Below are 15,051 nucleotides of genomic sequence, written 5' to 3' on the forward strand. Positions count from 1 at the left end.
TTCCTTGACGGACACACCATTTATTAAAAAACGTTTATATAAGATTAAAAAAACGATAATGAGACTGAGGTTATTTGGAATTTATATTATATAAAAATACAAGCAAAACATACAAAATAGCAACGTACGAAACTGAACGAAATAGATAAATCATATATGTAAAAAACATAAGTTATTTTACATGCGTGCTTAGATAATACATCTCCAAAACTCTGCTTGTTTTAGTCTTGATTCATAGCAAACTGCACAAATTGAGTAAGCCTTTTGGAGTAGTAACAATGCTTGTATACTTGAGCCATGTTATCGGGATGGCACTCAGTCCGTGGCTCAAGGTTGACCATAGCTGTATCGTAGCGGGTCTCCATAATTGCAGGGATTGTACTTAGAGTTTTCTTGACTCTTTTCCAGCAATAATCGGAGGTTGATAGATTTTCTTTCCATTGGAGTTTATCCAGATACTTCTTACCTTTTGGATAGTGTTCTAATGCAAGCAATAACAAACCGTAAAGATAAGTACCGTTTGTATACTCACCAATGGATGCTTGGCGTAGATGATAGAGGCCTTTGCGTTTTTCTTTGTGGACGAAATATTGAAGTATGCCCTCAATATAGTGTGCCTCAGGGTTGTCGTTCTCCAAGCATAGTTCCTTGAATCTGTTGTGCTTGGTGAGCATTTCGAAAGGTTCGGCAGCAAAATATGACAAGGAAATGTTTCTGAAATAGATGGTGGGATCGGAGTTGGAGTGGTCGTCGTTTGAATTAGAGGAATCACCGATGTAAACAATGTCATAATTGTTCACCGATTTTTCTTCTCCCATATTCACTTAACTGTCTGTATTTTGTTTGATATTTTAAGTTTTGTGAAAGTTGTTTCTACTCTCAGTCGATGCTGAGAATGCGGATAGGTAATGTTCGATGTTGTAGGACGATACTTATAAAGATGGTGGTGGGAAAATGATGTGATTGTACATGATGAAAATGCTGTGTAAGTGCTAGAAGTATGTGCTAAAAAGGTCAAGAGACAACACATGCATTGATAAAAGGCTGTGGTTCATGAAGAGTTGTCACGTACTCAGAAAAGTTGGTCGTTGCTTTATTTGCATGCTTATTGATATTACCAATCGAAGTGACAATTAAACAACTATATAGACTGGATTTTTTAAGCTTTCTCAACAAAAACTTATAAAAGTAAAACTATAACTTGACCAACTTTCATTTCCTTATTAGTATGTATTTGAATAGAATAGTTTCTCAAACAATATACCACTTAAACTTATGGTAATAATAGATCCGATATGTATTAGTTTAGGAAATGCGTTAAATCAATTGAATAAGTTCATCCGAGATTTCTTCATTCTTAAAAGATAATAAAAGTTAGAAGTTTACTTGACCAGTACTCATGTCCTTATTCATACGAATAAGAATATTTTGTTGCTCAAACAAGAATAATAAAATCAGTTTTACTTAAGTGGTTGGATTTTCTGATTTGACGCTAGGTTTTTCATATGCTCCTATAAATAAAACTAACCTTTACTCGACATGCTATATCGTATTGAGTACAAAGAGGTTACAATCTCCACTCTCTATCTTCTCTGTTATTATGTTGTTAGTATGTTATACAAATCGATCTAAGTAGTTTTTATATAGGTCTTTGTCAAAACATAGTATTCTTGAAGCAATGTTAACCATGAAGAGAACAATTTCTGAAATTATTGAAGCACCAACGGTAAATATTTTGGGAATTATCATATGAAAGCGTTTTTTTTTTCTGAAAGAGGAAGACAAATATGATTTAACTACAAATTTATTGTCATTTAAATGCTTCAAATTAGGCTGGAACTTATATGGTTGTTGCAAAAATTGAGGCCATTGATTTGGATAAACCATGGTACTACACTGCCTGCAATTTTTGCAAAAGAAAAATGGCCAGACAAGGAGATGGTTTTGAGGGAAACGTGCAACATCTTCAACATAATCCTATATACAACTGCAAAACATGCAACACGGATTTTGAACATGCTATTCACTGGTATGTCCGTTTATAAAGATTTATCTTGCTGCCTTTGTAATAAATCAGTATTATATGTTTGTATACTAATTTAAATAGTGTATTTTTTAGTTACTACTTGGTTGTACGTGTCTCTGATGACTCAAAGGGAGAAGTCAAGTTTTTGCTTTTCAACAATATTGCGGAGAGGCTCATTAGGAGACCTGCGTTTGAGTTAGTCCAAGAGGCTGGTCAGGTATTTTCTTCGTTTTTAAGATTAGGGGAACTAAGGAAATTGCATTTATATATATTCTTTGAAAGATGTATTATTGTTTTACAGGAAAATCCACATTTTCTACCTCAGTCTCTAACTGATTTGATTGGGAGAAAACTTCTATTTAAGATTACTATCGCAAGTAATGGTCAACAAGAACATAATGCAGCATATGTTGTTGATTTAGTGATTGACAATGCAGAAATAATTCAACACTTCGATCCACATGTAACAATCATAATAGTGATAAATCAAAATTAATTGTGACCAGTATAAGTTCTAACGAATTTTTATTTTTTTTGCAGCCACATTTTGTGATTTTTAATGATTATGAGTCGGACGAGGACTGATGCTAATCCTTTCTTAAGGAACTAAGTTGAAGTCCAATATGCCCGTCAAAGTGCAAGAGTTTAAGAATTAATTTGTTTTTCTGTTCATCAAATTTCATAATGTTTTCCGTTGTCTCTCTTTTGGGTTTTATATTTATGAGAATTAATTATGAGGTGTTATTTGGTTCGTTATATATAACAACTCCTTTAATCTATTTATTTTTCCACATTACAGCAAAATTATTGTTTTAAACTTTAAAAGTGCGGAACTTATCACTAGAAGATAGTATAGAACTATATATTCGACATTTCAAACATAAGGTTGTTATATATATGTTAAAGTTCCAAAAAAGCATAATTAATAAACGAATAAAGTAAAAGAAGGTAATATATTGAATTAAATTGTCATAAATAGTTTACCAATAAATATCATATTCACTTGCGCAAGGAATACATACATGGTAAGAATTTGATAAGGTAACTTTATTTGGCAACAAAGGATTATACGTATATTTTGAAGATGATATAACCTAATGGTCATGTATCGATTTCAATTATATTTTGCTGAAGAGGTCGGCTTCTGAACTTTATATCTTCGACTTTCTTTCAAATTATATAAGTTTATTCAAGCATGTATTCTAATTGCATAAGATTCAATGTATACGTAGTGTTTTGGTGTTACTGAAAAACAAGCATTTAATTTTGAGTGGGAAGCATGAAGAGAAGTAATCCACTGTCTACAGACACGGGGAATAAACCACAGAAGAAAAAAAAACAGTGTATGATTTTTATAAAATAAATAAAAACATTTATAAATGTTGAATTTTCCTACTACTGAATACAAAGAATGATACGTTATCACTAACGTTTTTGTAGAACATACACTGTTTTTTTTTTTTTCTGTGGTTTATTCACAGACTTATTTTGTTGACGCAGGTACCAATGACAAAGAGAATACTCCAATGGGGAATATAACACAAAACTCATCTATCACTAACGTTTCACCTCTGCCCAGTATAAATCCTTTTAGGACGCCCTTGCAGAATGTTATGAATCAAGTATTTCGACCCATTATTCCAATTCCACCAGAGTCAAATCCGTCAAAAAACGTTGAAAATACATCGACACATACTGTCCCATTAAGTTGTGTTTTTCAAAGTTTTAAAGATGGACTAACACATCAAGCTAGAGCTGCGCGAAAGGAAATACTGAATAACAAAAGAATAATAGGGCTTACTACCTCAAATAGAGGTTAGTCTCCTAACGCTTTCATTATCCCCACGTTTATTCTTATTACTGTATTGATTAAAAACATTTCTGAAAAATTCATTTTCATTACATTGTACAGTTACCAGGATTTTCAAGCCAACCAAGACATCCGTTGTACCACCTCTAGGTATAAGTTTCTGTTCAAAGGAAGAGTTAGAAGACTTTTTAAAGAATGAGTAATGATGGAACCCTTTGTGAAAATTAGCTTATGAATTCTATTTATGTCTGTAGGTCCCTATAATTCAACGCAAAGTTCACCTACTCTTGCAAATTTGAGTGTTTCTGGAATCAACATGCACCCATCGAGTAATAGCATTGTTTATTAATTACTGCTTATTATATAAGTAGTGCTTATATAGTATGATCGTATACAAATAGTTAATAAAATAGTAATAAATTAATAGTTTAGCACAAGTTACGTATAATTAAAAATTATCATTCCTTAAGGTACTATTGGTTATCAAGAAACTATATCCCGGAGTACCTTGAGGAAACGAAAGACAATTGGATCACCTCCATCGGTGAATTCAAAGACAAGACATAAGGAAGGTAAGAACGGGTTTTAAATAATGTTTTGTCGTTATTATAAGTTCTATGCTACTATTTCAAAAGTGCGACTAAACTTAAACAAATTTATACAGCAAGACAAGGTCCCAACATGACACGCCAAACAAACCCGACTGGTCCAGCAGTGTCTGTAGAAGATGCACCTCGTGAAGGTAATTTTTTAGAGATTTGTAATCGTACTAATATGATGTATACTAAAAGGTAAAATTAATATTATACCTATTTCATGAATTTATTTGCGCTAGACCTTTGTTTATATGTTTAAATAAATCTTTTTCAGCTACGCAAAGTCCATTCCAACAAACCAAAACCAATGAATTCATTCCTCCACCAAGGTTCATCGTCGAGGATCATCCTGAAGGTAAAATGTCTATTCCATCTATACATATACAAAACGTTATATTTATGGATCATATATTTTGACTTTGTAGTACACTTTTTCACGCAGCTTACAATAATAGATATGCAATGGAAAGTGAGTCTGAAAATGAAAATGATAATGAAGATGAGGAGAATCAGACTTACACTACCTATCCAGCTGGAGAGACTTTCATAAACACATCACCACAACATATCCCACAAGAAACTAATAGTACAGTTACTTCCCCTATTGTCATTGGGATACCAAAAAAACGGTGATGACCTGAATATTACTACAATGTTTCTTACAAATAAATAACCACGATATTATTATTTTTTTTTAATGAAGATATTTGACGAAACACAGGTTACTACGACGACGGAGATCCAGGTTGGAATTGTAAGTTTTGTCAAGCATATATGTGGTATGGTGAAAGAATTGGAAAACGCCGGCGTAGTGCCAATCCTGTATTCACAATGTGTTGTAAACATGGTAAAGTTGTACTTCCTCGGCTCGCGAATCCTCCAATGGAGTTAATGACTTTGTTATGCAAAGGAGACGAGTTAAGCAAACATTATCGAGAGTTCATACGAGCTTACAATATGATGTTCTCTTTCACATCTCTTGGGGGGAAGATAGATCATTCTATTAACAATGGTCGTGGACCATTTGTTTTCCGAATGTCCGGTGAGAACTATCATCGTATTGGTGATATAGTTCCCGAGCCTGGACAAGCTCCAAAATTTTCCCAGCTCTATATCATTGACACTTTAAATGAGATCAAAAATAGACTTGACGCTTATGCCGGGTAATTTACTTCATTATATGAAGTTACTATGATTATATTGTTCGCTTTGTAGTATGGTCGACGTTTTGTTAACTTATATTAGGATTTTTTTAAAACTTTGCAGGTCTGACAGAGCTGCTGCTAAGAAACTAAGAGAACCACTTGTTCTTCTTCTGAAGAATATGTTAGATCAGTGTAACCCTCATGTCAAGGCTTTTAGGTCTGCAAGAGACAGATTCGACGTGGAAGGATCAACAGGTTATAGGATGAGATTGATTGAAAGTCGACAATCTGATGGACGGACCCATAATCTGCCGACTGCAAATGAAGTTGCTGCTTTGATACCTGGAGATTTTGTTTTAAATATGGAGACACGAGATATTGTTCTAGAGAGTACAAGTGGAAAGTTGCAAAGGATAAGTGAATTACATCCGGCGTATTTGCCTCTGCAATATCCACTATTGTTTCCATATGGAGAGGATGGCTTTCGATTAAATATTCCTATTGGTTTTGAAGACAGCACTGCGAGAAAACGCAAGAATGTAACTATGCGTGAGTACTTTGCATTTCGGATTTTAGAGAGGAGGTGGGAAGCACCTACAATTACAAGATCAGGCAGATTGTTTCATCAGTTCCTTGTGGACGCTTACACAATGATAGAATCGAGTAGACTACGTTACTTGTGGCTGAATCAGAAAAAGCTCCGGTCAAGTAGTTACGCTGCAATCCAGAAAGCAGCTACAAGAGCTGGAGCTAAGATGGCGGAACAAGGGAGCCGAATTTTCATTCCAGCAACTTTCACTGGGGGAAAAAGGTATATGAAGCAGCACTACTATGATGCCATGGCTCTGTGCAAATACCATGGATTTCCTGATATTTTCATCACTTTTACGTGTAATCCAAAATGGCCTGAAGTTACAAGGTATCTGAAAAAATATAACCTGACCACCGAAGACAGGCCAGAAATATTGTGTAGAGTTTTCAAGATGAAACTCGATAATCTTATCGGCGAGTTGACTAAAAAGAACGGCTCCTTATTCGGTCCTGTTGCTGCAGGTAAATCTCCTTTACATGTTACTTATATTAATTGTTTAATCAAAACAACTAATGTAGATAGCTGTTTTGTTTGTTAAAATTGACTAACTATTTTATTTTTTATTTTGTCAGTAATGTACACGATTGAGTTTCAAAAAAGAGGAATGCCACACGCTCATATTCTTGTCTTCATGGAAAAAGGATCAAAATTTCCAACAGCCGATGATATAGATAAGATTATTTCCGCTGAAATACCAGACAAGACAGTAGATCCAGACCTGTATGTGATCGTTGGGGATTGTATGATGCATGGTCCTTGCGGTGCAGCAAAAAAGGATAATGTATGTATGGTTAACGGTAAATGTTCTAAGATGTTTCCCAAACCTCTCAACATCAGGACATCGATTGACGCAAATGGATTTCCAGCTTACATGCGTCGGATTGATGGTAGGTTCATTGAGAAAAACGGAATCAGATTAGACAATGGATTTGTTGTACCATACAACAGAGACCTCATGCTTCGATATCGCGCGCATATGAATGTAGAGTGGTGCGTCCAAACACGAGCTGTTAAGTATCTTTTCAAATATATTCATAAGGAACCTGATTATGCCTCAGCTGCAATGGATAAAGAAGATGAAGATGGCGTCATTGACGAAATCAAAACATATTACGACTGCAGGTATTATTATATTTATACCAATTCGTGTAACTATTTGGAAAGTACTATATTCTATAAATTTATAACAATATATAAAAAATTCAGTAGAAACTGTATAAGCTATTCATCAATTATATAAGCTATTCATCAATTATAGAAGATCACGCTATTCATCAATTATAGAAGATCGCGCTATTCATCAATTCGTGTTACTATTTGGAAAGTTTATCGATTTAGTATAAACTTTAAAAAATATCTAATATCATAGATGAAATTTATATAACTCATTTGTTATAAATAAAATAAATATATTATTAACAAATAGAGTTTATCTATCTTTTATATTTTGTGGCCAAGGTTCATCTTTACTCATTTATGTTTTTCGTATTTCTTAATTAGATATATTACTGCATGCGAGTCGTCTTGGCGGATTCTTGCTTTTCCTACACATTTTCGTACTACTTCTGTAGAGAAACTTGGCTTTCATCTTCCGGATCAGGAACTGGTATTTTTTGATGAAGATGAACCTATTGAGAGTATTCTCAACAAAAAGACTGTCAACCAATCCATGTTTTTGGCCTGGTTCATAGCAAACAGAAAATATGCAGAGGCAAGAGAGTTGACATATGCGGAATTTCCAACAAAATTCGTTTGGAAATCAGGTACGAGAAAATGGGTACCACGGAAACGAGGCTTTGCGATAGGGAGGATTGCGCATATTCAGCCATCAGGTGATGAGCTATATTTCTTAAGAGTATTGCTAAACTGGGTAAGAGGGCCGACATCATACGAGGATATAAGAACAGTTGATGGTGTTTTATATCATACATACGAAGATGCTTGCTATGCGTTGGGATTGATGGATGATGACAAGGAATTCATAGAAGCTATCAAAGATGCCAGTGACTGTAGTTCTGCGACGTATGCAAGGAAGCTTTTTGCGAGAATGTTGGTTTCCAAATCGTTGTCTCAGCCTCATGTAGTGTGGGAAGCTACTTGGGAGTATCTTACCGACGATATTCTTTACAAGAAGCGGCGAGAAACTGGACGACCTGGTGAGTTTTGTCCAATTAAATTTTCTTATTGTAAATAACTCTATGTTAATTTAATAGAATTATCAAACTTGCAGATATGAACTTGACCATAGCGCAGATCAAAAATATTGCTCTTACTGAGATCGAAAATCATTTGCTCAGCAATGGTCGTAGCCTCAAGAAATGGCCCCACATGCCAAAGCCAGAAAATTTTGGAGATTACAACGGCAATCGCCTTATAGATGATGAGCTTAATTATGTTGTGGAAGATCAGCTAAAGGAAAATGAAAGACTTATGGCGATGATAACAGATGAGCAAAGAGGGGTATACAATCAGATTCTGGATGCAGTTTTAAATGATAGCGGTGGAGTGTTCTTTCTTTATGGTTATGGAGGCACAGGAAAAACATTCGTATACAGAGCACTCTCATCAGCTATCCGATCCAAAGGTATGATTTTTCTAAATACCGCATCAAGTGGAATTGCAGCATTGTTGTTGGAAGGAGGTAGGACCACAATAAAAAGATTCGTATACAGAGCACTCTCATCAGCTATCCGATCCAAAGGTATGATTGTTCTAAATACCGCATCAAGTGGAATTGCAGCATTGTTGTTGGAAGGAGGTAGGACCGCACATTCCAGATTTGGTATTCCGATAGATGCAGACGAATTCAGCACTTGCAAGAAAATGGAGCCAGGATCAGATCGTGCAGATATAGTTAAAGTGGCTAAGTTAATTGTATGGGATGAGGCGCCTATGATGAGCAGACACTGTTTCGAGACGTTGGATCGCACTATGCGTGATATTATAAGATCTTGTGAAGATAAACCTTTTGGGGGTAAAGTTGTTGTTTTCGGTGGAGATTTCAGATAGATTTTACCGGTTATACCTGGAGGTGGTAGAGCAGAGACTGTTTTGGCGGCTCTGAATTCGTCATATCTTTGGGAGCACTGCAAAGTTCTGAAGCTAACAAAAAACATGAGATTGCTGGCTGGTCTTACTGATGATGCAGCAAAAGAGCTTTAATTCTTCTCAAACTGGATTTTGGATATAGGAGATGGAAAAATAAATTTGCCTAACGACGGTCAAGTTGAGATTGACATCCCTTCTGATTTGCTGATACAAAATAGTGGAGAAGACCCTATTGAGACTATGGCAAAAGAGGTTTATGGACAAGCTTTTCAAACTTCAACAGATAAGGATTTGTATAGACATCGAGCCATTCTTACTCCCACAAATGATGAAGTGGATAAAATAAATGATTACATGCTTTCGCATTTGCCAGGTAACATGTTTTATCAGTTATTCTTATGTTCAATTAACTTTGTACATAGAAACTAAACAATAGGTTTTACATATCCTTTCAGGAGAAGAGAAGGTTTACCTTAGCTTTGACAGTATTATCCCATCCGATGTTGATATAGAAGAAAATGTCGTATATCCTGCAGAGTTTTTGAACAGTGTTAAAGTGGCTGGACTGCCTAGACATTGCTTGAAGCTCAAGGTTGGTGCTCCTATCATGTGCCTTCGTAACATGGATGTTGCAGATGGTTTATGTAATGGTACTAGGCTAATTGTTACTCAGTTACTGCCCCATGTGATAGAAGGTAGAATTATAACCGGAAACAAAATTGCTGGACATCAGGTTTGGATCCCTAGAATGTTTGTCACACCACCTGACACCAAGTTCCCCTTCAGAATGCGTCGAAGACAGTTTCCAGTTACTTTGGCTTTCGCGATGACCATCAACAAAAGTCAAGGTCAAACACTGGAAAGTGTTGGGTTGTTTCTGCCTAGGCCAGTGTTCTCTCATGGTCAGCTCTACATTTCATTTTCAAGAGTTAAGTCGAGATCTGGATTAAAAATCCTAATAACTGGTAAAGAAGGGAAAACGCAGACAAAAACATTGAATGTTGTCTACAAACAAGTTTTTCAGAATATTTCATAGTCACGGTATGTAATTTTTATCTACTTTCTTTTCAAATACAAAATTTTAAGTATATAGACTGTTACAATTATTTACTTTTTGTATTTTCCAGATGGGTACTGATGAGTTAGGAACTGACACTATTCAGGAGCATCCTGTTTTCTGAATATTTCGATGAAAGTATGTCTACTTTAATATTATTTCATGTTAACTTTTATTTTGAAACTTATAAATCCGTAAAATAATGTTCATCCGACAAATTACTTACAAAATTTATTTAATTTTTTGCAGGTTTCTAAATTATTTTGCATTATTTTTCGACAATTGTACTTCATAATTTATATTTTTATGGATAATTTTTTGAATTTTTTTTAATTATATTTTCTTTTACTATGTCTACACAAATGTGTTTTTATTATTATGGGAAAAAAATATTTTATTCACCAACATAGATTTTTACGACAGATATACAATACATTTCTAATTAATATAATATATAAAATCTGAATTTTATAAAACTATGTACTATTTATTGCATATTTTGAATGAAAGTTTCTTCGTAAACATACCAATTATTTTGGGACGTTGCAATTATACGTACACACAATATCTGCCTCTTCGTACTGAAGTTACTTTGTTGGGGAAATTACATGTTTACCACTTTCATGGTACCACTTTTCATTTTTACCACCACTATTGAGACATTTTCAAAAATAATTTATTCATTAAGTGGCAAAAGACTCTTATGCCCTTGTTATTATATATATAATAAATAAAATAAAATAAAAAAATAAAAAAAAAAGTAAATTTTTTTTATATGTTTTCGAATTATACTTTTTCAAATTCGAACTTTTTTATAAATTTTTCTTTTTGAAATTGTTTTTTCGAATTTTTTATTTTTTTTCTAATTTCTTTTTGAAAAACGAAAATTATGTTTAAAACTATTTTTTTTTAAATTTTATATAGTTTTTAAGTATTTATTTATATATTTATTAGAATCCTAAATTTCACATTCCAAAAACCCTACCACCCCTCAACTCTAAACCCTAAGTCTAGATTAGTTAACCCTAAGGGTATAATTATCTTTTACCATTCATTAAACGTGAGGGTAAAAGTGGTTAGTATAAACATGAAAAGTGGTACTATGAATGTGCTATTTGTGGCAATTTCCCTACTTTGTTCCCTCTCGTCCATCTCAAATTGGTGTGCGATCTTTTTTCCATGCCTGATGAATTCTCCCAAAGACGGTGGTATTATATTATAAAATCCGTTACTTATAAAATTATATAAGATTTAGTCCATATTTTGAATTTTCTTATGCCCGCACAGGATGCGGACCGGTCACCTAGTAACTATTATATACATCGAATATATTTGCTTGACACACAATTCTGTATGACTGGGAATTTATATTGAATAGTAAACAAACTTTGCCTCCAAGATATTGCCCAAAATATCACGGTAACTAAGGAAAGAAATAATTATTAGGTTGCGCGACAGTTCATGCTATTCTACCTTAACCTAACTAATCTTATATAAATTATTGGTTGTATTCCAACGATATCATCATCATTCGATGTAATCATAAGTCTATCAGAGACAATATTTTGATGTATAATAATTTACATTAAACTATACTACTATAATTTGATTTGGAACATTGTATAAATTGAATATATGTTATTTCTAGAAACAGTGGTGTGTAGATGTGGTTTCAATATATAAATCGATCAAACCATATAAACCGAATAAACTGATTAATTAAAATATAGTAGTATAGTTTTATCTAAATTACATAATATAATCATATACATGTAATTTATTTTATTTATATGATTTTGATATTTAAGACGTTAATTTTAATAATTACATTTGTCTTAAATTTAATTTATTACTAATCATTTTTATTTTCTTCTTATGAATCTATAATAGCTATAAATTATTTAGAAATGATTTTTAGTAGTTAAATATAATAGAATGTTTAAAATGTAGAGTAGTATTTAATAAAATTGATTTTTAATCATACAAAATTAAATTGACAAAATGTAATAAAATATAAATATAGTTTAAGTTTTTTTTGGTATAAACCAAAAACCGTCAGTATATAAACCGAACCAAACCAAAATAAATATGATTTTAATATGGTATCTAATTTTTATAAACCAATATATCAAAAAACCAAACCATGCCAGACTAAAATTGAATAAACCAAAAATCAACAGTGTATAAATTGAACCAAACCTAAACATATATGATTTTAATATGGTATCAAATTTTTAGAAACCAAAATATCGAAAAACTGAGCCGAGACCAGACTAAAATCTAGATTGAACAACCCTACTTTGAATATATGATTTTTATGCATGTCTCACCCCACACAAAGTGTGGATCTTATCCTAGTATATATACATATATATATATATATATTATGTAATGGCTATTATTAAATTATTATATTACTTAAATAAATGATATAACCATTATTTAGGAAATATAAATAAAATAATACATTAATTTAATTGATTTATTATTGATTGAAATGTTTTGTAGTATTTAAACCTGTAAAAGTAAGTTCTATTTATTTTTGTTGTTTTATAAATTATTTGATTTTTGAATTATTTAATTCATCTAAATAATTTGAAAGAAAATTGATAGAAGTTATTAAAAAGATGAGATCTAATATTTTTTATTGTTTGGACACAAGATTAATTATAGTGGTGTTTGGAAACATAGATAATAGTATAAAGATTGTTTGAAAACATAATTAGTAATATAAAAAAATGAATATTGGTGATTTAATGTAGCTTTAACTATAAAGTAAAACAGAGTATTTAATTTAAAAGTTTACAAAATAAATGTTAGGTCCAATACAATGTTTCTGTTTTAATAAGATACTAGGTAATAACTCACGCCTTGCACGGATGTGATTATTAGTTTCGTTATTTTTAATAAAAACACATTAAATCTGTTTTATCTGGATATCGGTTCGGTTTTAAGTTATTTTTTTTGTTTTTAATCTCCTAAAATGTAACTATTATTTTAAATTAATATTTATGTTGATTTATTTGGTTAGAATTTTTGATTTTTTAGTTTTTTGGTAAAAACCAAAAATTACTATTATTTGTTTATTTTCATGTTATGAATTTTAGATAGTCGTCATGTCGAAAGTTTTTTTGGTAAAAACCAAAAATTACTATTATTTGTTTATTTTCATGTTATGAATTTTAGATAGTCGTCATTTCGAACCAATGGTTTCATATCATAGTTTGTGAACAGATAAAAGTTCAAGAAAAAGAAAAGAAAATTATTAAGAGAAATCATTTCACTAAAATTTGGTTAGTAGTGAAAAAAGCATTAAGAAAAAAATATTTCAACTTCCAAAAAAAATAGATACTTCAGTTGTTATAAATACTTAGTCACAAGGTGCTCACATCAAAGTGCACATATATGTGTATGTAAAAGTATATAAAAATAGTTGAAAAATATATAAAGATATTATGAATTAATATTAAATGACATTTTTGTTCAATATAATACATGAAAGATAAAATTAAAATTAATTAAAAATTTAAAAGGCCTTGACATAGGTGAATTTTTTTCATATAAAGAAAAATAAATTGTATTCGTAAATAGATGTGGGCACATATCGAATATCCGGGTATTTGGAGGCATTCATGTCGATACAATCTTTAGCAACCTGGATAGTCGGTGAATCTGATATCCGAAATGATTTAAAATTTTAAAGAATATCCGATTTGACCAGTAGATATAATAAAATTTTAAAAATAATTGGAAATTTTAATAATAACATTTTATTACAAAAATAAAATATTGTTTAACTTTTTAAAATTTTAATGCCTAATATAATAAATTTAATTCATAAAAATATTGTAAAACTTATATAAACTATAATATATATAATACATATATATATATATATATAATTCTGTACATATATGTATATATATGCATATAACATATCAAATTAGATATTCGTTCCTAAAAATATAGGTATTTGTGATTTGCTTTTTTTTTAATTGTATTTTAATATTTGATTTGCTTCGTAGAGTTATGGATATCTATTTTTTTTTGGTTCAAATCAAAACGGATAACGAATCAAATCAAAATTTATAAATATTTTGTCCAACTTTATTCGTAAACAATAAAAATAATATATATATATATATATATATATATAGAGTATAGCTTTTGATTCGTTATTTGTTTTGATTCGAATATAAAAATCCAAAGTTTTATTAGAACCATGCATGTGAGTTTTATATTAATAAATATGAAATATATAGTATGAACATATTTATGAATATAGTGTGAACGCGTTAGTATATTTATTATCAAATCATTGTGAGGTTGCCACGTGTCTATTACAGTGTGAATACATTTATTACAATGCTTCTCCTTTAATATATAAAGGATATATTTCGTTTAAATTAATATCATACATATAGGTATATGAAATAAATAAATCATGCATATTGATTTCTAATAACCAGACGGTATACTTCCATGCGCTGGTGAAGCAAAGAAGAACAAGGAATATGATCACACAACTCTTAGATGAGAATGTAAATGTGGTGGAGGATGAGGAAGGATTAGTAGCCATTGCTACGAGCTATTTCAGGCAAATTTTTGAGTTTGCTAACCCGGAAAATATAGTTGATGCTTTGTTAGAGGTCTCAACATCGATTACTGGGACAGTAAATGACGACCTTACCAGACCAGTAACTGAATGTAAGGTTAAATTGGCTCTTTTCGCAATGCATCCAGAAAAATCCCCAGGGGTGGAATGACGGCCTTTTCT

General features: G+C 31.7%; 1 protein-coding gene across 1 annotated transcript; it reads left to right on the top strand.

The window, feature by feature from the left end:
- The first annotated feature begins 1,922 nt into the window (after nt 1–1,922).
- Nucleotides 1,923–10,398, top strand: LOC106362888. The gene is made up of 14 exons (XM_048753139.1): nt 1,923–2,029; nt 2,120–2,243; nt 2,328–2,403; nt 4,501–4,578; nt 4,707–4,787; nt 4,875–5,018; nt 5,154–5,595; nt 5,699–6,630; nt 6,742–7,291; nt 7,670–8,325; nt 8,400–9,143; nt 9,360–9,590; nt 9,673–10,145; nt 10,345–10,398. The coding sequence occupies exons 1-14, from the start codon at nt 1,923–1,925 to the stop codon at nt 10,396–10,398; spliced, it is 4,692 nt and encodes a 1,563-aa protein (XP_048609096.1).
- Nucleotides 10,399–15,051: the final 4,653 nt, after the last annotated feature.

The sequence above is a fragment of the Brassica napus genome, chromosome A2 (genome assembly GCF_020379485.1).
Source record: "Brassica napus cultivar Da-Ae chromosome A2, Da-Ae, whole genome shotgun sequence".
In the NCBI taxonomy this organism is placed as follows: Eukaryota; Viridiplantae; Streptophyta; class Magnoliopsida; order Brassicales; family Brassicaceae; genus Brassica; species Brassica napus.

Coding starts and splice junctions, on each gene's coding strand:
- LOC106362888 (XM_048753139.1), top strand. CDS start 1,923: ATGGCCAGACAAGGAGATGGTTTTGAGGGAAACGTGCAACATCTTCAA. Junction 2,244..2,327: donor TAGTCCAAGAGGCTGGTCAG/GTATTTTCTTCG, acceptor ATTGTTTTACAG/GAAAATCCACATTTTCTACC. Junction 5,596..5,698: donor AGACTTGACGCTTATGCCGG/GTAATTTACTTC, acceptor AAAACTTTGCAG/GTCTGACAGAGCTGCTGCTA.